Source organism: Rhinolophus hipposideros (assembly GCF_964194185.1).
Source record: "Rhinolophus hipposideros genome assembly, chromosome: 13".
NCBI classification, from domain to species: Eukaryota; Metazoa; Chordata; class Mammalia; order Chiroptera; family Rhinolophidae; genus Rhinolophus; species Rhinolophus hipposideros.
This window is the reverse complement of record NC_138059.1, coordinates 71610809-71635833: the sequence shown is the minus strand read 5'-3', so window position 1 is coordinate 71635833 and position 25025 is coordinate 71610809. Positions and strand designations below refer to the sequence as shown.

The 25025-nt window shown below is 39.8% G+C and overlaps 2 protein-coding genes across 3 annotated transcripts; both read left to right on the top strand.

Moving 5' to 3' along the window:
• Positions 1-1654: 1654 nt before the first annotated feature.
• On the top strand, positions 1655-6718 carry LOC308506639 (fatty acid-binding protein, adipocyte). 2 transcript variants are annotated; one of them, XM_081070363.1, is made up of 4 exons: positions 1655-1899; positions 4679-4851; positions 5483-5584; positions 6018-6718. In XM_081070363.1, exons 1-4 carry the CDS (start codon positions 1827-1829, stop codon positions 6066-6068), a joined length of 399 nt encoding a protein of 132 aa, XP_080926489.1. In that variant the 5' UTR covers positions 1655-1826; the 3' UTR covers positions 6069-6718. The 2 variants fall into 2 exon arrangements, with proteins under 2 accessions (XP_080926489.1, XP_080926490.1); XM_081070364.1 differs by lacking the exon at positions 5483-5584 and having other exon boundaries at positions 1708-1899; positions 6018-6246.
• A 2363-nt stretch (positions 6719-9081) lies between these two features.
• LOC308506640 (fatty acid-binding protein 9-like) lies at positions 9082-14817 on the top strand. Its single transcript, XM_081070365.1, has 5 exons — positions 9082-10309; positions 11719-11958; positions 13754-13926; positions 14380-14481; positions 14630-14817. The coding sequence occupies exons 2-5, from the start codon at positions 11886-11888 to the stop codon at positions 14678-14680; spliced, it is 399 nt and encodes a 132-aa protein (XP_080926491.1). The 5' UTR covers positions 9082-10309; positions 11719-11885; the 3' UTR covers positions 14681-14817.
• Positions 14818-25025: the final 10208 nt, after the last annotated feature.

Here is a 25025-nt window from a genome sequence, read left to right as displayed (position 1 = left end):
CAATCTGAAAAGGCCACACACTGTACGATTCCAACTCTATGACATTCTGCAAAAAGCAAAACTATGGGGACAGTAAAAATAAGTGTTTGCCTGGGTGAGGAGCGGGGGTGTTTGAGAGGTGGGAGGGAGGTGAATAGGCAGAGCACAGAGGTTTTTAGGGCAGTGAAACCACTCTTTGTTTGTCACTGTAATTATGGATCCATGTCATTATACATTTGTCCAAACCCACAGAGCATACAACACCAAGGGGAAATCCTCGGGTAAGCTATGGACTTCGTGTGACTGATGTGTCCATGTAGGTCCGTCCTTGGTTAAAAATGTACCGTTCTGAGCGACGTTGATAATGAGGGAAGCTGTGCACGTGTGAGTGAGGGGCAAGCGATGAATCGGAAATCTCTGGACCTTCTTCTCAATTTCATTGTAAATCTAAAACCTCTCTCAAAAAATAGCCTTCACAAAACAAAACAAAAAAGTAAACCATTAGTAATTTAGAACGTTGTCAGAGTTGTCCCCGTATGAAGATTGGCCATTTTTATTTCCTGTTCAACGGGAAACAGAGGAATTTATTGTCGCAAGCCTTCCTGGGCTTCACCCACCGGTCTTGTATCTGTGCAGCAGACCAGAATGCATGCACATGTCACTGTGCCATTAACAAATGCAACGATTAAAGATTACTATTGTATCCTCGGCCCCAAACATGCTGGGAAGGTCTGGGTCTGCCAGTCGATGGTACACTCAGCAGATACGGTGCCATGGGACACATAGAACTCATTCATCCTGCCACGACACTGCAGTTTTTCTTTCCTAAAATCTGGGTATGTTCACGGGAGTTTGCTGCACACGTGAACATTTTGATCATTCTGGAATAGAGGGGGTGCGAACCGAAAACCATGATTTCTTTAGAAAAGTAATCTCAAGAATTATTCACTATGGAAAAGCAGGAAATAAGATTTTGATAGTTCGTGACCAGATCACTTGTGATTGTTTTCAAGTAAAGTGGCCCCTTTAAGTTCTGGATAAATTTAGAGCTTAGAATATAATTTAGGAAATGAATAAATTGTCTCAGTATGAGGAGTATATTTTGGATAGGGGCCTAATTTTTAAGGAGTTTCTGGAAATCAGTTATCTATGCTCTCATCGAGGGGTTGGAAGAGTGAGGTTAAATTATTACTTATCAATTAAACCTACAGTCCAGATGCCTGAATTTACTTTTGCTTCTTTATTCATGCAAAACATTTTAAATGAGAAACCTGAGGTACTTTAAAATGCCATTAGTTATTTTGTTTTAATTGCCAGGTAATTCCTGAGACAGTGCTGTCCAAAAGAGCCTTTGCAATTACTTAAGAATCTCCAAAATAAGTCGTACATTTCTCTGTTTAAAATAACCACAGAACGGTAATTGTAATAGAAAGTCCAGAAAAAGGGATCAAAGTTCATCTTAAGATAATTACTCTCCTCTACACTGGGGTAAATATGTATGAAAATAATAGAGGGAAATTCAATGCACTGAGTCTCAAACCATCACAACAGGAATGTTTCAAATATTCTGTTCACAGTTAAAAATAATTTGTCATCTATGTCCAATGACCATTTGCCAGGGAGAACCAAAGTTGAGAGATTTCTATTATAAACATGACTCAGAGGAAAAAATGCAGAGGCTGGTAATGAAGGAAATGGTCTGATGTCATTCCCAATTGGTCATTCCTCAGATCATGTGTTTTGGGCACCTTTAAAAGGCAGTTATTTGGCCTGAAGACGGCAAAGCACCTTTTTGAAAGCTGCAGCTTCTTTCCCACCTTGAAGACTCATCCTAGAAAGCCCACAAAATGTGTGATGCATTTGTAGGTACCTGGAAACTTGTCTCCAGTGAAAACTTTGATGATTACATGAAAGAAGTAGGTAAGAAAACGCTTTGTGGGGAGCTGTATCTATGACTGTTTCTCTGGGGGCAAAAGGGCCTTATAGCTGTTTTTCATACTGGAAGCCCCAGCCAGATACGAAACGCTGCTTTCTATACAGAGGTTATAAAAATAGCACGTAAGAATCATTTGTTTGTAGAAACTTTCTAAACCAAAGTCACGAGTACAGGTGAACGATTATGAAAAAGATTCTAAATGGAATTTTTATGGTGTAGAGCAAGGACAAGATTTTATTGGATTGCTAAACTTGGGTATCTTGGGTTTACTTGGCTTTTTGCCTGCTTTTCTTTCATTCCCTCTTGCATATAAAATATGCAGTATTTATTTCCTAGCATACAATAATTTCCATTTGAAATGGAAAGCTTTATGCTTCTCATCTTTAATGTAATTTTTTTTCAGTAAACATATGCCAACTAATTATTTTATTGTCTTAATGTCAATGGATTAAAAATGTGTGGTTGTGGTATGGGAGACCAAAAAAAAAAAAAATCTTAATTTCAGAGAACTTGTTCCTTAAAGGGCTTAAATATTTCTTTGACTAGAAATTCCGTGGGAAGCTATAGAATTACTGAGTGATTTAAAAGGAGAATTTAACATATGTGACACACCCCCTCTCTGATAATGGAGGCTTCCAGGGTTTTAGATTCTGCTAACGTTGCTGAATCTTAAAATGTTCCCCAGATAATTAAGGAGGAAAAGCAGGAGTGTAGAAAAGCAGATTCTCACTCAGGCACCTTGTACCTTGAAAGCTCCTCTTTTCACAACCCCCATGCATGACCAAGTGGTATCTAGGGGAACGAATCAGAAAGGAGCTTTTTCACAACATCTTTATTAGGGGATATGATTTAAGCCCTAAATCGCAAGACTTAACTTTCCCCTAAATCGTGTAGCATATTTTTGCTTGTGTGTAACCACTATTTTTCTTGTTTATAGACAAGAGGGAAATCAGGGACCTCAGACGAGTGAGATCTAACTTTCTAGAATGTCAACTAGTTGCTGTTCTGTGACCTACTGTGTGCTGACATAGAAATGCCAGGATCTGAGGCGATTTAGCGATTGACTCTCAGAAATGCTTTACACTTTTAATAGTTACAGTTAGATTCTTGTACCACTGCATTGTAAAATTCTAAATGACTGAAGATAAGGAAAAACATAGGACGTCTCCTGAAATTAGATGCTGTAATTAATGAACCATAAGCAGGTATGGCGTTCAGCCGTCAAATAAGGAAGGAATCAAGCAAGTGGAGAATGTGATGTCCAAGGTGGTCCACTCTGGGATTGCACTGGACATTGCACCCACCTCTATCCTGACTCACTCCATGCATCTGAGGTTATTGTAACCGAGCCAGGACTCGAAGCTACGTATTATCTTCCCACTTGTGGCCACTTCTCAGACAGGGGGCGAAATCAGATCCTCGGCACCATTTGTTTTGTACAATATTTCTTACTCTGATCTCTTCTATACCTATATCTGGTACCTGTAAGTAGTTTTTTGTCAAAAAAAGTAGCTGAGATTTATATACGTGTGTTTTTCAAAAAATCCAACACATCTATGACAGTCGTAAATTCTGTACAACCTCTGCCTTGAGAGCAAGTTACTGTTGTATGTTGTAAATTGTTCACCCCATACCTTTCACGAGAAAAATGTATTCCTCTTCAAGGAAAAGAGGAGTTTGCAACTTAGGTGGTTGGCAACCAAAGTATTGATTTCTAAACTTACTAAAATGGTGATTTCTTAAGTTTTGAAGTTTTCACACTTGATTCCTAGACCCTCTTTAACCTTTCCTATAATTTATAATATATGAGCAATATCCTCATTCTAAAACACTGTGAATGTAGGAAACATTTTGCCTTTGCAGAAATGCAACAAAGTCTTCATTTCATCCTGGAGTAAGCTGGAAAAGCCAAGTAAATGAAACTGGGCAGCAAATGCTATAAAAATGTGATTTTTGTACACCCAAACAGATGATTTTTTTTTAAACTGGGTCACTCTATATTGGCCCCCAAATCCTACTGAGAATTCTGTCTTTGACTGTGGGTTAGATCATTTTTTAAAAATCTAAGCTAAAAGGGTCACGGTGCCCCAAATATTTCGTGAATTGAGTAAAATGACGGCTGCTGCCCTCATGGTTGAGGGTGGCCAGTGAATTTGAGAGTGCAGTGACTTTTTAAAAAATATGTACCTCCCCAAAGACTTAGCCGTTGCACATATTCTTGTTGAAAATTAACCATGGGTCTCCTGAGGAGCTGCATGTGAGGCCCTGAAGAGGAAATTCAAAGGACAGATCTACAGCTAGTTGTGCCTTGTGTTTCTTTAAATATTGGCCTCCCTTACTTGCCTGCAGGAGCTGTGTAAGTGAGGTGATAAGGGAACTCACCAGTGGCTTTCCCTTTAACACACACACACACCCACCTACACAAAAACACCTACACACACATATACACGTACACACACGTACACACGCGTACACACATGTACACACGCGTACACACACGTACACCTACACACATATACACGTACACACGCGTACACACACGTACACACACGTACACACATGTACACACGTACACACACGTACACCTACACACATATACACGTACACACGCGTACACACGCGTGCACACATGTACACACATGTACACACACGTACACACACGTACACACACGTACACCTACACACGTATGCACACCGCAGTTCTTTCTGAAAGGTGAGAGAGAACATTGCACATGTGACGCTGTTTTCTTTTCCCACCCGTAGGCGTGGGCTTTGCCACCAGGAAAGTGGCCGGCATGGCCAAACCCAACATGATCATCACTGTGAACGGAGACGTAATCACCATTAAGTCAGAAAGCACCTTTAAAAATACTGAGATTTCCTTCAAACTGGGCCAGGAATTTGATGAAGTCACTGCAGATGACAGGAAAGTGAAGGTGAGGAATAAGACACCGGAGCAGGTAAAAGCGTGGCTGTTAGACGACCGCTGCCTCCAAGAAGCCTTCTAGATCTAACCCGTGTGGCTTTCCATATCTAGTCAGCAAATTTCACTCCTTTTTATAAAGTTTTCCTTACTATTCAAAGAAAAAATTAACACAATTTATTTGCCATCCCATATACGACAGTAGGACAATTAAGTTTGCGAACTTTCCACTGTGCACTTACACTATCGAAAGTTCGCCGACTTCATTGTCTGACCTTTCGTATATAGTATTTGAAATGGACCAAAGCCATATAATGTTAGAGCAATGTATAAAAGAGCGGAAGAGAAAAATGGGGGAAAAAAGTCACCTATAGTAAGACCATCTCAACACAAACTTATCTATATTCCTTCACAATATTTTTTCTAATGCATGTTTGCATAATATTCTGACCACAACGCATATATAACTTTGCATGCTGTTATTTTTGACACTCATTTATTTTCTTGTTGCAATCTAGTCTTGCAACCTAGACTTTCCCATGACCCCACAAATGTTCCTTCAAACAAAGGCAGTGTACTTTTCATTTTATTTCCCTCCATCCACTGTGTACAAATTGTAATCATTTTTTTTATCGCTCCCACAGAGCATCATAAACTTAGATGGAGGAGCCCTAGTACAGGTGCAGAAGTGGGATGGGAAATCAACCACCATAAAGAGAAAGCGAGTGGATGATAAGCTGGTGGTGGTGAGTACCTTCTAGCTCCTCGATTCCACTGGTCGGCCACCTTACAATCATTACTCTACCTAAAGAAACACAATTGCTCTTGCTTCTGTAGAACAAACAGCTGATTCTGTTGGGTTATTGTTCCACTCTGGCAATTGCCCTTCGTGCTTTCAGCTCAGCCCTGGCGTGCTGCCCACCAGGAAGCATTTCCTGACCCCTCTCAGCATGCACCATGGTGTATTATGAATTTCTGTTTATATTTATCACTTCCCATATGGACTGTAAGGTTCCTCGAGGGAAAGGCTTGTCTCGTGTGGGTCTTCACAGCTCCCTAACTTAGTACAGTATTGGGTATATATAGGCGCCCAGAACAACTATCTTTCAAGTGAATATTGTTTCCTTCAAGCCAGTGGTTTAGTCCCTCGATTGACCAAGAATTTTTGTGTGTGTCTAGGAATGTGTCATGAAAGGCGTCACTTCTACCAGAGTTTATGAGAGAGCGTAAGCCAAGGGACACTGAGCTGGACTGAAGTTTGCATCGAACTCTATGCCATCCTGTTGGATGTACTGTTTCTAACATGAATTGTTGTTTTCCACTAATTAGCAAGCCACTAATTTTGTCACAAACTGATTTTATTCAATATGGTCGTGTTGGTTAAATAAAATGTTTTAGAGCTAGAAGGTGATGTAGTTAATGATTTATTTGTTGTGCCAGATAATTTCTTACTCCCAATTCAGTGGAGGAAATAGAAAATTGGATTATCGCTTTGTTTCTGGTATCAGTAATACAATTTTTTCTAATAATAACTCAAGGTAAACAAATTAACATTCATGTATTTTCCATGGTCTTAGGAGGAGTTGATAAATACACGTTATTACTGAATATGAAGTTCTCCTTTAGTGTATCTTTGGTCAAGAAACTCTCAGAGACCTAAGGTAATTTTTAAAACACAGTAGTTCCCTCTTTCATACAGAGGATACATTCCAAGACCCCCTCTGGATGCCTGATGCCACAGATAGTACTGAACCCTACATAGACTATGGTTTTTCCTATAGTACATCCCGACGAGGTAGTTTCATTTGTAAATTAGGCACAGTAAGAGAGTAACAACAACTACTGGTAATAAAATAGAAAATTGGTAACAATGTACTGGCAGAAGTTGTGTGAATGTGGCATTGTTAAGGAAAATAAGGGTCACCTGAACACAAACACCACAACACGGGGTCACTGATCTGATACCCGAGATCGCAGCGGCGTGACTAATGGGTGGGGAGACGCTGCACAAAGGGGGAGTCATGTCCCCCACGGGATAGAGCCGGAGGGTGGGAGATGTGGTCACGTTCCTCGGGACAGTACGCAGTTTAAAATTTAGGAAGTACTTATTTCTGGAATTTTCCTTTTTAATAATTTCCTACTGCAGTTGACCTTGGATAACTGAAACCGTGGAATGAGACACCATGGTTATGGGGGGGAACTACACGCATCCCTTGGACATGGTGTGGGTTCCGTGCCAGACCACCACCATAAAGCAAATATCACAAGAAAACGGGTCACAGGGATTTTTTATTTCCTGGTGCATATAAAAATGATGTCTACACATAATTGTAGTAGTCTAGTAAGTGTGCAATAGCATTGTCTGAAAAAACAATGCACACACCTTAATTTAAAAAAACATTCTTTTCTTGCTAAAAAATGCTAACGATCATGTGAGCCTTAAGTGACCTTGTAATCTTTTTGCTGGTTGAGGGTCTCGTCCTAGTAATATCAAAGATCGCCGATCACAGATCACCATAACACATACAATTATAATGAACTGGCTTGATGGATTGTGAGAATTACCCAAATGTGACACCGAGACAAGAAGGGAGCAAATGCTGTTGGAAAAATGGCGCTGATAGATTTGCTCAGCACAGGGTAAGCATGAACCTTCAATGTGTAAAAACGCAGTGTGTGTGAAATGCAATCCAAGGAGGTAAGCCTGTACCATTGTGGAATTGTTCACAGCCAGCTGCTCAGGTGCCATCATGTCACACCTAGGTACCTGCCTTTGAGTGACGAGACAGAAGGAGAGTGCATGTTGTAGGAAAAGATTTCTAACCTGAAACGTTATTGGTAAACCAAGCTCTTTCCGGAATCTCTCCAGAATTAAGTGCACATAAACCCGTAATTTTCACTCCAGAAAAGAGGCGACAGCCTTAGGAAGAGTCATAATGCAGACGTGTCCCATAGTGGTTTCCAAGTTCTTCTTTTCCTTACCAGGGGAACTTTTTATGCAAAGAAAATATTGCATATATTCTGGAACTTTTTCTCCAAGTGAAATCGCCATAGAATTTCAGTATATAAAGCAAGACAAAAATGATGGTGAGGCTTTCCAGGTAGGAGTGTGTGTGCGCGTGTGTGGTGTTTCTTCTTTCTCGTTGAAGCTCTGAAGCTCCTCTGTAGACGATCGCTGGCATTCCATGTACGTACACTGACATTTCCAAACCACATCCTTACATTTTATAGTAAGTCAAAATCTGTTTAAAGACTGTGCTGCAGGTGATATAATTGTGTTTATGTTGCTTCTTTCAAAAATAAGCCCATGATGTTCTGGACACTTATTCTATGCATAACACCAGCATAGGGAGAGACCAGAAGAGGTGGGCTAAGTGCCTGATCATAAGAATTGAGCTAAAATGTAGAGGCAATTCAGTGTCCATCGACAGGTGAGTAGATTAACAACAACAAAATGTGGTCTATTCATGCAATGGAATTAAGTGTTAAAAAGAAAGGAAATTCTGACACATGCTACAACATGGATGAACCTTGAGGACATGCTAAGTGAAGCAAGACACACACACACACACACACACACACACACCAAACAACAACAGAAATACTGTGTGATTCCGCTTATATGAGGTACTGAGACTAGTCAAAATCATAGGGACAGAAAGCATTTGTCAGGGGCTGGTGGAAAAGGAGAATGGGGAGTGAGTGTTTAGACAGAATTTCACTTTTGCAAGATGAAAAGAGTCCTGGTGCTGGACAGTGGTCAAGGCTGTGCAGCACAGGGAATGCACTTAACGCCACCCAACTGTACACTTACACAGAGTTAAGTTAATTTGATGTTATGTCTATCATACCACACACAAAAATTAGAAAAATATCGAATGTGGCTCCAGCTAAAATATTATAGGTACAGCAGTAAATTATCAGACGCAGTGCTGAAAACTTTTGTAGCTTCTGGTATAGGTTTAACTTGACCAGTGACCCTTTCCAATGGAGAAGGTAATATCTCAAAATGAAAATGTGTTAAAAACTACTTAACATCTAATGTCAAGAGAAAGTTAATATAGATAATGAGATACTGGAGAAGCATATACAAATGAGGTACTGGAGAAATAACCATTGAAACAGTCCTGAAAACAAGAAGTGTTACTTTACTGTTCTATATCACCAATTACTGTCGTCTAATTACTGGACGAGATTCACACTTAAGAACATTCTAACTTTAAACATTGTGACTTGAGAAGATGGTTTGTTTGGTTTGTTTATACTCACAGGCTAGTCGTGGTAGCAGCAGGGTGTCCTGGGTTGAGTGGGGAGACTTGCGTGGTCGTCATGAGACCTGAACAAAGGTGGAGAGAGTGTGAGAACCCCCTTCCATCTGACGACCAGAATGAAAGCCCTGTCATACAAGCAGGTCAGGAGAGAACCTTGTCTCTAGTCACGGTCAGTTAAAAAAGCAGTAAACACTGTTTGTTCGTTTTGTTGTTCACTCATCAAACATTTATGGAGCACCTACAATGTCAGGCACTGCCTTAGGGATACAGATTGTGAGTAAGAAATATTCTCTTGGCTTGGTACACTATTAAAATAGCTCAGGGGGCAGCGGGAGGATAACGAGTTGCAATACTCTGAGAAAAGTTCTCTAGTATACTTCTACTAAAGTAGAATTGTGTCACATAATAGGAATCAACTAGCTCTGACCCAGTGTCACAGAGGAGGAGATGTTTTTGTTGGACCTGGGAAGGTGGGAGAGGCTGTGGGGCTGAGCACACGTGCCCGATGTGCTATGTTGCATGTAAATCATTGCTCTGAGAGCCCAAATTCGTGATTCAGGTGAAGCTATTTACAAAGACATGTTGAGTACAAAGGCTTAAGCTGCAAGTCACAAAACCCTCAAACACAAAATTGGTTAAACAGTAATGGAATGCAGGAATTGACTAATAAAAATACCAGAAATGAAGGGGCCTTCAGGTTGTCCCCCCTGGCTGCCCTGCCATCCTCAGTTGTGGCTTCATTTGAGTGGGTTCACTGGTTCTAAATTTCATGCAAAAAGCTACCTGTTCAAGAGAAGCAAGACCATCCTTCTGGCTCTTTCTTAGGGTCAAGAACATTTTATAGAAGCCAGAAATTTGGCTCTCCCTTTTGTATCATGGGACAACTGAGTTCTGAAATGGAACAGAGGATTGATTCCTGAATCCATCAATGGCAGGGGAATTGGAACAGGATGGCTACAGTAATGGGTCGTTGTCACACTAGCCCACCGACAAACACGCACAGCCATGCATGAGTACGCATGCTGTCATCCAGAGGAGAGCGCATCTGCGTCTAGAACCGTGAAGCAAGATCCAGTCACGTGCTCTTCATTTGACCATCACCTCTGAGGACATTTTCAACTGCTGAGGCACTTATCTTGAGCCTGATCTCAGTTTCCTGAAACTGACTCAAGGGTTTTTGCTTCCCATTTTGCCTTCCAGGTATGTTAATAACTATTACACCTAAACAGATATTGCAATATAAATTTCCTCTTTCTATAGTTTCATCACAAGAAATTCTTTATCCCACTTAAGTTATTATGCTTCCGAAACATAAACCTCTTTTTTTTTTTGTCTTAGTCCACAAAGAGATAATTTGAATAAACATTTCTTTGAATTACAGGAAGATTTCACACAGGCAGATAATAGGATGAATATTCTTCTGGTGCCTGGCACTCTAATTTTCCAGCCTTCTTCAAAACATCTGTGGTTCAGAGCTATGACTCAGATCTACAGCCTCTGAATCTAATCCTTCTTAGTAAATACAATTCTTGCAAAGTCCACTTCCCTTACTTTGTTTTTTTTAAACATTTTTTTATTAGTTTCAGGTGCACAGAACAATGTAATAGTTGGACATTTATCAGTTATATCCCTCACACAGTGAAACCCCCCTCACCCCATCCACTACCCCTCTAACATTGCACACAGCCATTACATTTCCACTGTCGCTATTCCTAACGCCGTACTCTGCTTCTTGTAACTATATACATATATACATAAAATTGTAGTTGACATTCATTATTGTTCAGCTTAGCTTCAGGTGTACAGTGCCGTGATCAGGCATCTACATCATCCCTGAGGTGGTCTCCCTAATGAGACAAGTGTCCATCGGATACCCTACAAAATCTTTACAGCTTACTTTGTGTCACAGGAGATGATTTCAGACGTAACTGCACAAAGATTTAAATTATCTGCTCCTTTGTCTTCCTTTAGAATGCAGATATCACAATACGCATTTCTCCCTAAAACTTCCCCTCCCAGTTTCAAGTGGCATCTTTTCAGATCAAGCTCAACTTTGTAAGCCTAAAGATGAATTTTCCAAGTAGGAACTCGCCCTCTTTGGAGGGCTTAAATCACGGAACAACTAATCAGTGAGAATTGTTACTTTTCTTCCCAGTCTACGCTCTTAATGAAAGAGCAGTGACAATGTTAATAACAGCCCACACCTCACTCCAAGTGTAGACATTTCATTTACACTAACTGGTATCAGTTCATCAGCCCTGCAAGGAAGGGCGGAGAACATATTATTTTAATGAAGAGCGTAGTCTGGCCCTGTGACGTGTCCAAACGAAATGCAGCTTTCTGTGGCCGAAGCAATGATGTCCATGTGTCAGGTGGGAAAACCCCTCCGTCAGGGGTGCGTTAGACATCTGCCAGGAGATTCCTTCCAAGGTGACTAAGCATTCGTACTTCAAAGTGCTGATCTCTACCGAAAACTGTCTCTATTCCACAAGCCATATTTATAATATGGTGGCCCTTGGGTGTATATCTCTTTGCTAAAGCTACTCATGTAATCACTGACTTCAATTCACCTTCACATGTTAATTTTCTGTGTCTTCATTTGGAGATAGATAACGTGAGTCAACGCTGGTGCCTGCACTCTTTGGTGTTGCCCATTGGCCATTTCAGAAGAGTCACATGATAAAGATGACTCTTAAATGAAGATACCAGTAATTCTGTATTGCCTAAGTTTCTTTGGGTTTCGGTTGCAAGCTCCTGTTCTCAGACGCTTTCCATCATGGTCGAGCCCTTCTTGGGAACCTGGACACTGGAATCCAGTGAAAACTTTGAGGCATACTTGGCACAACTAGGTGAGAACTACCACTGAAAGATTTGGAAGCTGGCCACCCATTTGGTGATGTGGTTGGGTTTGCATTTTACAATGAAAGCTCATACCATTCTCTCTTTCTTTTGTGATCCTAGGGTATCTTCATCTGAGAATAACAAAGTTTATGTACCAACTTTTGCTTTTTTTATTACTAGTAATAATTGTCTCTTTGGGAAATACTAAGCTCAAGTATACTTTCTTCTAATCATTATCCATAGAGTTAAGTCCATTTATCCTTTTGAAAATATTTCATCCTAATGCCTTGATAGTTTTTCTCTTTAGCTTGGCTGTTTCATCAAGTAGCTTTCCCCAGCTTCAAAGTTACAAACACTAATAACTATTTATGATTAAATGTATTGACTGAATATGTTTCAACGGTTTCTTTAAGTTATAACTTCAAAAGGGTAATAACGACAAATGAAGTTTCTAGTTGGTTAATTTTAGAACACCGATACATGTGGGAGGCATTTTTAAAACAGCATTTTGAAGAATTTCAATTCTTTTATTGGAGAGATGGAACATTTTTACTCATTGAATGTCTCACCATGGGATATTTCTCAGAAGTATAAAGTCTATGCCTCCTTCAGTTCTTACCCATGGGGCATAAACATCAATTATAATGGCTCAGGTCTATAACAACTAAACTATTTTTTGTAATGCTGGGAGAACAGTAATTATTTAATATCTAATTAAGTTATTTTTAATATTTAATTAAGAGAAACCTTTGCAATAATAATCTATATGTAAAGTCGAGACCTTTTTAAACTTTTTAAAAAATGTGGCTGAAGTGATCAAAGCATAATAAGTCAGTGTACTCATAACATCATTATTTGTCACTTTTCATAGTATTGACTTCTCAGGGAGTAAAAGAATCACCAGTTTTGAGTTTAAATTTGGGGGCCTCTAAGAAACTGGGGACTGATGGTAAAAGTAGCGCTTGCTTTGATTGGGAGCTGGGCCGAGGCAGAGGGAGGCCAGAGGGCATAAGAGCTGAGCACCTACTGTGTGCCATGACCACCTAAGCCCTTTCATTGATCTCACCTCTACGAGGTAAGTACTACAGTGCCCTGTATTTGACTGTTGATGACATGCCCACACTAGCAGGTGGCATGCACAGCTGGAGGCGGGCTTAGCCCACCTCACGCCTCACTCTCCCGTGCGCCACGCCTGACACTGCTTCTCTGTGGTCGGACCAGTCCTGTCAGTGCCACGATCTGCACGTGAAATCGGGTTTGCTCTCAATGTTGCAGGAGCATGGACTTCACAAGTCATCATCTTTTAGAGCAGTTTCGATGCTTTGAAAATTGTATGTCTTGTTTTTTGAAGAAAGAAATGCGTGCCAAAATTCTTGGGCACTTGGAAAACTTGTGTTTAAATCTCAGCTCTGCTAATTAGCAGACACACCACCTGGAGTGAGCCTCCCTACATTTCTGGGATATCATGTCCTCTTGGGTAAAATGAGGGCAACAGCACTTCTGCCCTGTTGTAACGCTTGGTAAGGTAAAGCAACAGCCTCCATCAGGTGCCCTGGATGAGGACCACGCAAATATGAATTTCAGATGAAGCACTGAATCTCAAGAAGTGACTAGCTTTTCAACATGGCAGGTATCATTCTGATTGGGAGGGTCTGGTTCATTCCAGCTATCCCCGAGAGCACTGAAGAAATGACCGCACATTATCCAAAACTTCGACAGGGAAGAAGGCGTCCTTTCTGAATTGCTTTCTGAAATGATTGTTAGCACGTCCTAAGAAGGTATGTTAACTCCTCTGCCTGCCAGGAGTACCCGCCGCGTTCCGGCATCTGGCCGCATTAGAGAAACCGAGAATCACTATCAGAGCTCAGGGAGAGAGAGTGAGCATCAGAACAGAGAGCTCCCTCAAGAACACTGAGATCTCCTTCCGGCTGGGGGAAGTGTTTGATGAAACCACAGCTGACAACCGGAGAGTAAAGGTGAGGATCAGGCTTCCTGGTATGTTACAATCAGGGAGAAACTGAAAGGTAGTTTGGCATGGTTTATTCATTTCTCGTTTGCTTAATGACTGAGTTCATCAGTGTTGCTCATCTCCAAAGTCGAGCTTGTAAATTATTCTGCTGGTTGATGGGGCCAAAAAAATTCAACGTGTTTTCCGGTTTTCCCTGATCTTTCTTTGTACAAAAGCTTCTGTAGAGGAGAACATTATCCACGAGTAGTTTGGATATCGTGTGCGTGGGGGAGGAGAGTGTTAATGAAACAATTTCTGGAGACTTTTCTGGTCTGAAGGTATTCAATGCTGACAAGAACTGAGGCGAAGGTTTTTGGAGGAAAAAAATTCAAGACAGAAATTAAAAAGTAGATGTCTAGTCTTGCGTAGGCTTGAAGGTGGCGAATTCCCATTTCTAACGGATTCCTTTATACATTCATAGAGTATCGTAACATTAGAAGGGGGCTGCCTGGTACATGTCCAGAAATGGCACGGTAAAGAGACAACAATCAAAAGACAAATTGTAAATGGAAAAATGGTAGCGGTGAGTTTTCCCTAAACGGGCTTTCTTAGACGCCCCTATTCGATGCATGCCGTTTGAGTCACTCAGTTGTTTTGCATCCTGATTTGAGGGTCTTGGGAAAGAGGGATCTGTCAACTGTCAACTCTAACAGATCCCTTTTTGCTTCTAGAAACATGCCATGAATAATGTTGTCAGCACACGAGTCTACACAAAGTCATGAAGAAAGTATCTGCATCAGTGAAAGCTTGTTCACTAATAAGAAACCGGGGCTTCAAGAAGATATGGCTTAAGGCCGGTGATTTAGAGAAAAAAAATGCTCAACATAAATTTGCTCAATAAAACCATCAAATTCAGTGCAGTTTTGGAGCCATGTGATATTGAGAGTTGGGATAATCTGATACGTTGGTGAGACAAGAAGCCCCTTGCCTACAGTGTGATGATAAGAGCACCAATGTCCCCTTCATCCGCTGCCCACCTAGCTTCTGCCGTCCTTGAGTTTCCTCCAGGGAACCCATTCCATTTAGGTTAAGGTGTCTGTCACACAGTGTTCTGTTGAAGTTCAGGTGACCTCAAAGAGGGTACATTACAATCATGGGAACCTACTTTGGGCAGCATAGATGCTGAAAACCAATATTGCTGGCTTTTTATTTTTTGCAGGAGGCTGACCCTGCTTAAACTAGTGAGGATGGATGGATAAATGATAGATTAGATAGATGATAGATGATAGATAGATAGATAGATAGATAGATAGATAGATAGATAACAAAAGAGAACCTGGACATTATACGCTGTGGTCGAATTACTATAAAAGAACATGTCTTTCAAGGGGACTCTCATTCTTTTTAGGGGGGGTGTCTACAGCATAAAGATGCTGGACAAAGGGATAATTCACATACCAGGCAGGACAGAGAGGGATAGCACAAGATTTCATCATGCTACTCAGAATAGTACACAATTTAAAAGTCATGAATTGTTTGTTTCTGGAATTTTTTCTTTAATGTTTTTGGACCTCAGTTGACTGCAGGTAGCTAACTAAACCCATGGAAAGTGGAACCACAAATAAGGGGGGACTACCATATGTGTACAAGCATGTGTTTCCTAACTCTACCTGCCCAAACAGCTTAGCAGGAAAGACACCTCAGTAGGTGGAGCACAGCTAGCGCCCAGACCTTGGCATCTGATATCATCATTCCCCGCTAAAATGAATGAGAGTCCCCTGGACAGATGGTTGATTCCAATGTGAGGGCAGTGCAGGTACAACCTGAGTCTGAAATATATTGTTATGCCAGAAAGTAAGGAAGTGTTAAAAAATAATAATAATTGAGGTACGTGACCAAAATATGGGGGTCAGCTTAAAGGTGCTGCCATTGGCCCAACTGGCATTTGGCCCAATTTGGCCCAAACTGGCATTGGCCCAATTTGAGAAGCAAAATAATGGAGAAAAATGATAAATTATAAACCATTGGGGGGACAATAAGAATCCTTGAGTATATTCTGGAGAGAGATTAAGAAGGGGTGGGGGAGGAAAGAAGTGTCTTCCTTACAGTAGAATGCCGTGGGCAAACCAGTAAATGTGGAAGGCGTTGATAGAATTGGGAAATCATTTTTTACCCGTCACAGTAGATATTGGCTCAGGCAGGAATTATCAGTGGTGCTCAAGCTAGAAGGAAGTTTTGATTAGGAGCAGGATATTAGTTTGGTCTTAAAGTATCTCCATAGGCTGTTTATTAGTTACAAGGGAAAAAGTAGTAACCATGCACTGGAAAAATTAGACAACCTCTTGACTGGGAAATTGAAATTAACCTCGCACAGTGAAGGGTGAACGAAAAACACATGGCTTCCAATGTGACACTCTGAGAAGGAAGTGACATCACCTGTGTAGTGTTTGGCCTAGACCCCATGGCTGGATCTAATCACAAGGAAACATCAGACAAATTCCACCTGAGGAATGTTCTATTAAAAAAGGGGGTGGGGGTGTTGATTGAAGTCTTCAAAAAAGTCTGTAGAAGACAAAGAAAGGCTCTGAGGAAATGTTTCAGCTCAAATTATACTGAAAATCCATGACAACTAAATGCAGTAAGTGATCCTAGATTGGAGTCTGTACCAGAAATAAAATAAATACTCCCAAGGACAGTATTAGGTTGGCTGACAAATTGGACTATAGATGGCAAATTAGAGGTTTACTGAGGTTACGTAAGAGAATATCCCTATTCTTGGGAAAAACTCACTGAAGTATTTTGGGGTAATGGGCCATAATATATGCAATTTACTCTCAAAAAATTCAGAAAAAGGTATTGTGTGTGTGTGTGTGTGTGTGTGTGTGTACACATTACATACATACATATTGAAAGAGGGCAATTGATAAAGCAAATGGGGTAAAATTTAACAATACATACGTTTCAGTAAAAAACAAATGTTTTCTTTGACTTAGTCTGATTCTTGAAACCATTCTGCAAGTTTGAAGTTATTTCCAAACAAAATAAAAAAATAAATAAAATGAAAACTAAACTTGCCAAGTCCTTCTCTACCTCTGGGCATTCAGTCAGCATGTATCTGGGAGTCATAGCTAAGGTGTGGTGTTTTTTTTTATTTGTTTTTTTGGCTCCAGCCAGATAAGCCCATAAAAAGGAGAGTTTTAAAAACTGATGCACTATTTTTAGAGGGTTGTGGTAATAATGACTTGCTATAAAATGTATTCCTCAATAAATATAAAAATCATGGGTACTAGTATAAAAAAATCATGGGTACTTTTTGCTTTCATAACAGGAAACATGGAACTACACTGATAATGAGAAAGATAAAATAATTATTTTAGCAGATGATACATATTGCTAGATTTGAAAAAGGTTTGCAGTGAACTAGAAAAGGGTAGTAGTACTAGAGTCCTGCAGAATTCAAAAGTTGTCTCAAATAATATTTTTTTATAGTAAAAGTGATTTTCTTTTCTTTCCAGTTTTCCTTTCAATCTTTAAAAATTTATTTTTCAATTACCGTTGACATACAATATTAGTTTCAGGTGTACAAAACAACATAGTGATTAGACATTTATATACCTCACAAAGTGAAAAGCCCAATAAGTCTATTACCCATCTGACACTGTACATAGTTATTACAATATTATTGACTATGTTCCCTATGCTGTACTTTACATTCCCGTGGCTCATTTGTAATGACCAATTTGTATTTCTTAATCCCTTCACCTTTTTTGCTCCCCAACACCCTTTCCCTCTGGTAATCAGCAGTTTGTTCTCTGTATCTATGGGTCTATTTCTGTTTTGTTTGTTCACATATAAGTGAGATCATATAGTATTTGTCTTTCTCAGTCTGACTTATTTCACTTAGCATCATGCCTTCTAGGACCATCCATTTTGTAGCAAATGGTAAGATTTCATTCTTTTTTAATGGCAGAGTAATATTCCAATGTATATCTGTATGTAGCACAACTTCTTTATCCAATCATCTATCGATGGGCATTTCAGTTGCTTCCATATCTTGGCTGTTGTAAATAATGCTGCAATGAACATAGGGGCCCATACGTCTTTCTGAATTAGTGCTTTGGATTTCTTCAGAAAATAATTTTGATTTTCTGGTTCTTTCTGTAGCATGGTGGTTAAGAGCAGTCAGACTGCCTAGTTCAAATTCCAATTTGTTACTTCCTAGCTGTATGTCGTTGGGAAAGTTACTTAACCTCTCTGCCCCTGAGTTCCTTCATCTGTAAAGATAGGGATAATAATAGAACATACCTCAGAGTTGTGAAAAATAAATAAGTTGAAATATATTAGGTTGGTGCAAAAGTAATTGTGGTTTAAAAGATTAATTGCAAAAACTGCAATTACTCTTGCACCAACCGAATATAAAGTGCTTAGAACATTGCTTGGCTTAAGAAAAGCATTGTAAGGACAGCCAGTTAGCTCAGTTGGTTAGAGCACGGTGCTTTTAACAACAAGGTTAGTGGTCCGATTCCCAAATGGGCCACTGTGAGCTGTGCCCTTCACAACTAGATTGAAACAACTACTTGACTTGGAGCTGATGGATCCTGGGAAAACACACCTAGAATAAATAACAAAGTTTAAAAAAAAAGAAAGAAAGAAAAAGAAAAGCATTATAGAGTGTCTTGTGTTATTCTTTATCTACTAATGTACATAATGTCCAAATAGATCATTTATTATAACTCAAAATGAAGAGAACTTCACAAGATCTCAGAGCTGTTGATGTTAATTTGCATACCAAGTGACTAAATTTATTAAGAACATAATTTACACAAACTAAAAACAATCAAGAAACCTATTAAGATGAATCCACAAAAAGCTAACAAACATTGCTATGTAACTGCTAATCTAAGCAACTTTTAAAAGTGGCAGCTAATGAATATCTTCTCTAACTTATGTAAAAGCTCAATAAATACATTTAATCCCCAAAGGGTAAGGAACTTATCTAATGTCTATCAGATACTGATTGGTGTACCTGATATAGTTCTCTTAGAAGCAGTGGGGCACTGATCTGCCTCAAATGTTCTCATATATGCTGATCGTTAGATTTTCAGGAATTTGCAAGCTGGTTGTTGAAATTAGCCATATTGGGAGAATTTACACCAGGGAAATGGGCAAAACACAACTAGTTTAGGGCTTTGTTTCTTGAGGAGATCGTTTTCAACACTTGCTAGTGCACTGAAGCCTAGAAAAAGCGCAGTATTTGTATTCTATTAATGAGAGTCTTAGTTTCATGTTGACCATATATTTCTAATTTTTGTAATTTCTTAAAAAGTCACTCTGCGTGTCTTTTATGATGATTTCTTCTAGAGCAGGTGACACCTCTTTAACTGTGGCTGCACAGGAGAATCACCTGAAATTTTTCAACACCCCAATACCAAGATTGCACCACAGAACCATTGAGTCATATTCTATGGGTGATGGGCGAGAACCAGGCATCAATGTTTTTCTTCAAACACCCAAGATAATTCCAATATGTGGTCAGTTTGAGAACCACTGTGCCAAAGTCTTCCAAAGTTAGAAATTTAATGCAGGCTATTATCATATCGCTGTCAATTAAAATGGAGAGAAACATCATCAAAGTCAGTAGAACCAAATGTCTGCAACAAGACATTAAGTAACAGTAGGCAGTGAAAATATGACCATCAAATCAACTCAAATGTAATCAAGTCCTTTGTTAAGGAAGCAAGTGTTTACCTCTTTGTAATTTCCACGGGAGGCAACACAATCAGCCATTATCCGTGACATATGGAAAAGTGAAGTTTTAAAAATAGCAAAACTGGATCAACGGGAAAACAAAGCAAGAAGATAATGCTAAATTTTTGCAAAATATATGTCCTCCTTCAACAGACTTTAGAAAGTAAGGTCAAATTACTTAAAAAATGTGGTATGGGACTCATTTTTGAAATAGCATTTCCCACATTTTGCTATCTATTAAAAAAAAAACAAGGGTCTGTGATGGATTGCAAAAGTTCAGGTCCCAGTTATCTGGACTGGAATTTTGGCACAAGTATTGAAGCATAAAAGCCTCCCCTTAGTAATTGGCTGTTGTGCAAAAATTTAATTACGGTGGTAGTGCAAAGTGAACATCCCAGCAGCACCAAACGGTTGATGCTTCTATAGTAAAAGGGTCTTGAAAACCTGTGACAATTTTAAGTTTCACATCAATTTAAAAAACAAACACAGATAATACTATTCCCTTGTTGGCATCTAAGATGGACGTGAATTTTTGCACAACCTGGCATTTGGCTTCGAGTACTATTAATTTCAATCTTTTAAAATTGCATTTTTTTCCAGATTACTAACTGGATCGTTAATGCATAGGAACTGTATTACGTAAGTTAAATCATGTAGAGTAAGTTGATGATAGATTTCAGTTTTAAGATTTCCAAAAAAAAGAAAAAAAATCATCGGTGGGCTTGCATTTCCTGGATTTAATTTGGCATCTGGAGACTGCACACTGCACTTAAAGCCAGTACACATTCAGATTTTTACTAAAGCCTATCTTGCACGATGCTGCATTTTATTTATTTCAGTCCCATCTCCACCAGGTCGATTGTACACAGTTGAAGATAAGACCACATCCTACTTTGCTCTGTATCTGTGAAAGCTTCCAGAAAAGTACGAAGTCACAGCAAGTATTCATGAAGTGACATCCACCCCATGCCTCCACTGACCTGCCTCCAGGCAGGAGAATTTCACTCTCACCACTGGGTGGCAGCTGCAATGTGACAATGTGTTGACATCTCTAATTTTAGATTGAGAGCTCAGTTAAAGAAATTTAAAATTTTTCAGCTTTTAAAATTTCCAGCCCACAGTGTTTGATTCCTCAAAGAGGCTCTGTAAATGTTTGCTGAATGGATGCGTGAAAGAGAACACCACTTCACTCGTTCTGACCACTGTGTCCTGAACACGAAGGCCCCCATCCATGCTGAGCCTGAAAACAGACTGATGGATAGATTTCACACCGGTTAGTCAAGGTAAATCCTTTTGCTCAGAATTTCACAGATAATGGAGAACAATGAGAGGCCATTAATACATGCTGTCATCACTAACTTTTCCTTCTTTCCTCTTCAAATGGTTAGGTCTGGAATGTTAAACTGTAAACAGGAAACCTGTCCTCTTCTCTGTGTCTCTGTCAGTCACATGCATAACCCAGGGATGGTTACCTACCTGATTTACCAGGATTCCTGTAAATTCCCGATTCCACAGGAAAGCCAGGGATCTTCTTACTTAGAAATTACACAAGACAGATGAATTCATGAATTAGTTACAGGATTAAGATCTATTTCCACACGTAACATGGAGTATAAATTAAATCTACCATTTGCAACTGCACACTCTGGTCTGTATTTATGTCGTGAAGAATTCATGTGGATTTTAGATGTGTGAGTTGTTGGTGTGAGTGCAAAAACGTTCAGTTGGAGAGGACACGGCATTGTGAGAAAAGCACAGAAAGGGCCTCCTTTCAGTTCCTTGTGTATTTGTGAACTATATTTAAGCTCATTGAATCTAGAATTGCTGCAGGATTCATCAGAGATCCACAGTGTTCCTGCCGATTTATTTCTGTTTTGCTGAGTCAGCTGGTAGATGTGTGAGATGGCTTTTGGTCAGACTGTCCTACAGAAGCCTCTTTGCCTCCTTTGGGTCAAAAGTTTCGGGTCATCAGTAGGCCATGGGTTAGAAACAAAGAGAAGGTATGTGAAAGATTTCCTGGTAAACACTGAAGTAACTCCCAGGTGAACAGAAAGGAATTTATGAAACCGGCTCTTCTCCCTAAGAAAGGCAGAAAGAAGGCAATATCGTCAAATTTTCAGTTAGGTCTGTCACTCTTTGCAGCACTCACTCCAAAAAGTAAAAGGATGGTTCTTAAGCCACAAGAACACCAAATAATTATCCCCACCCAGCGTTCAATGCATGTTGTGCAAATATGCCTACACAGTCATTGTTCTCATATTAAACACCGCCTTCAACAAGTATCCTGTTCAGCACATTACAATCTGAATTCGGTCGGCAGTCACTCAATCAACAAACACTACCTGTAAAAACGACGAATGAGAGAAGGCCCGGCCTTCACGGAACTAAGTGAGCCCTCAGTGAGGGGAGGCTCACAACAGGTGAGGACAGAAACATGTGGAAGATGGTTCACCGAGGACAACACACAAAATGTGAATGAGTTTTATGTAGTTCTTCGGGGATAGGTTGTAAGATGTGATATTCTTAAGCATAAACTCTGAGCCATCCTTGCTATATTATCCACTCTCTTTCATTCAGAGTTTTAGCAGAAGGTTCCCCTTACGGGTGATGTCCTTGGCTTTTCTTTTTCTACCAAACTACAGTGGTCTGGGAAGCCACTGAAGGGCAAAGGTCAAATTCTCCTTTTTCTTTTTTATATAGTCTACATGCTTAATAAAAGACATTGACTGAGAGAGTCTGAAGAGGACGCCGGAACCAATACCAACACATATTTTAAAGGCTTAAAAAAGAAGGCAATTAAAATGTACAACTGCAGCCTTACTTGAAGTCCACTCCTTGCTAAGCGTATACCTTATTATAGGGTACGTTCTGGAAATAAAATAAATCCTTTTTATAAAACAATACAGCCTAAGTTGTTTTAGCTGGTGCTTTTCAAAGTTTCAAAAATATTTTACTTTACTTCTCTTGCCAAGAATCTGATGGAGCCAAGGAAAGATTTCTTTCTGTTAGTACCTCAGAGTTTAAAGCAATTCGTGTACAAATAACTTACAGAACCCACCCCACTTTGGGAAGTCACAACTCCCCCCAGCTGCTTCACTCAGATAATTTGGTCCCCTCATGCCCAACAAATCAAAGCTCTTCCTCCAGCGATTCTATCACAAGATGTTAAAAGATAAATGGAGGCATATTAAAAATTTTAAGAGTTTATTTGAATAAAATAAGGTTTGAATCTGGCAGCACCAAACCAGAAGTTGGTTGGACTTCTCCTCCAACTCAGGGAGAGCCTTTGACAGAAAAAAGGTGGAAGCAAAACAAAGAAATGATTTTATTGGCTGCAGCTTAGCGTTTGCCTTATTTGGCAGAGTCCAGTGGCTCTTTGTGATGGGTTGTCCTTAGGTTTTGCTTTATTAACCTTGAGGCATCTGTAAGCTTAGGTTTCAGTTAGCTTCCATAGGTTGCACAGGCATTAGAACCACCTCTGTCTAGTGGCCTCCTTGCATAATTAATTTAACAACGTATATGGAACGAAGGAGAAAGAAAAAAATAATTTAAAAGGCATTGAAATGTTTTTTAATAGTTCTTAGGGGGAAAGTTGTAAAAACTTTTATCACTTTTCCTAAATTACATAAAGATCAGCATCAAGAGACAATTGCTCTCTTTTCTACTTCACTTTGCCTATGTGAAAAACAAGTTAAATAATATTTACTGAACTTTTGCTGTAAGTTACGCACTATTCTTAGTGCCTTATATACATAATCTTACTTTGTTTTCATAATAACCTATACAGTAGGTCTTTAAAAAAACACACCCTATTTTATAGATAGGGCAACTGAGGCACTGAGTGGCGAGGACCTTGTTGAAGGTCATGCAACTAGTACTAGAAGATCTAGAATTTCAGGCAGGTTAAACCTCCCCAAAGCCTGTGCTCATGGCCACCATGCATACAGCCAAATACCAGGTTTCTCTCACTTACCTCTCAAATGGGATTATTAAATTGCAATTTTTAGTCAGTTGAAGCAGCTTACACAGCTGACGCGGAGCTATTAAAAACACTCACTTTAAAACGTGTTGTATTGTTTGACGTGCTATTTCACTTCTAGGCAATTAGTTTAAGGAAATTTGCAAAGATGTGCCAGGGAGGAAGATCAAGGAATCACCAGATGTTTCAAACATTTGAGTGCGTTTGTGTAATAGAATATTTAGATAACGGCGTAGGCCTGTATTTACTGACATGGAAAGATGGCCTCCACCTGCCACTGGGTGAAGAAAATTTATAAAATAACATGCAAAGTTTTATCCCGTTTTTGGAAATAACATGCATACTAGTTGTAAATATGTATATCTAGTGATTATACTGATAAATGTGTATTAACCCTTTACGGTCATCCACTACGTGCCATGTTTAACGTATTAACTCATGTAAATCTCAAAAACAACCCTTAGGGGGTAGGTACCATTTTTGTTCCCATTTCATAGATGAGGGAAAAGTGAAAGATTAAATGCCTCTCCGGAGAATATGATGAAAGCAATTTTGTTCAAATAAACGTTTACAGTGCTCACCAAAAAATAATGATTTCTGCATGGTGGGATTTTAGAGGACGTCTGCATAGTTTTCTGTATTTTAAACTATCCCCAACTGAATATTAATTGTTGATATACGAGGAAAATATTTTCATTTTGAGAAAAAAAAGCTTCTTTACGTTGACCACTTTGCTTATGCTCCAGACCTCACAGAAAACTTTATGTACACACCAGATGACCTCCGCTGAAAAGACAGCTAGTCACAAGAAAGTGTTTCCTCTACTGGGACTCACACTGCTGCTACTCCACTGAGGTCATGCAATGAAAGCAGCCTTCGTAGGAAGGTGAAGGGGCAGGTGTAGTGGGTTTACCCAGACTTTGCATATCACAGCAGAATAAAAGAGGGCCTTTTCAACGTGGAAGCAGCTTGGACGTTTCTCTTTCCACCACCTTCAGCGTGGAGGCAGGCGCGTGGCTGGATTTTGGAAACAGGTGGCACATTGAAAGGAAGAGGCCACGCAGCTAGTAAACAGTTGTTGGCAGGCAACCCCTATGCGTTTTGGAGGCACAGGCACCGATCTCAGTTCTGGGTAGTTAGCTTCTGGGAAGTTATGGAGATACACCTGGGAGGGGACTTGGCAAGAGCGCTGTGAGCAGGTACAGACTGGGAGACTGAGAATTTGCCACAATCGTGAAAAATCCTTGTACATGGACATGATCAATCCAGGACAATCCAGTCTAACAGTGAACTTGAAACGGATGTGGGTGCCGGCAACTGCCGCCTGTTTGGAGATGGGCTGTACCATTGCACAGATCTGCCCTTCAACTACGCCCAGCTAAGAGCTTCCAGGATTCCTT

Bases quoted from the DNA above. Each gene is read 5' to 3' on its own strand.
- LOC308506639 (XM_081070363.1), top strand. From the start codon at position 1,827: ATGTGTGATGCATTTGTAGGTACCTGGAAACTTGTCTCCAGTGAAAAC. The intron at 4,852-5,482 runs GTGAGGAATAAG...TCGCTCCCACAG, and splicing joins CAGATGACAGGAAAGTGAAG to AGCATCATAAACTTAGATGG. The intron at 5,585-6,017 runs GTGAGTACCTTC...GTGTGTGTCTAG, and splicing joins TGGATGATAAGCTGGTGGTG to GAATGTGTCATGAAAGGCGT.
- LOC308506640 (XM_081070365.1), top strand. From the start codon at position 11,886: ATGGTCGAGCCCTTCTTGGGAACCTGGACACTGGAATCCAGTGAAAAC. The intron at 13,927-14,379 runs GTGAGGATCAGG...ATACATTCATAG, and splicing joins CTGACAACCGGAGAGTAAAG to AGTATCGTAACATTAGAAGG. The intron at 14,482-14,629 runs GTGAGTTTTCCC...TTTTGCTTCTAG, and splicing joins TAAATGGAAAAATGGTAGCG to AAACATGCCATGAATAATGT.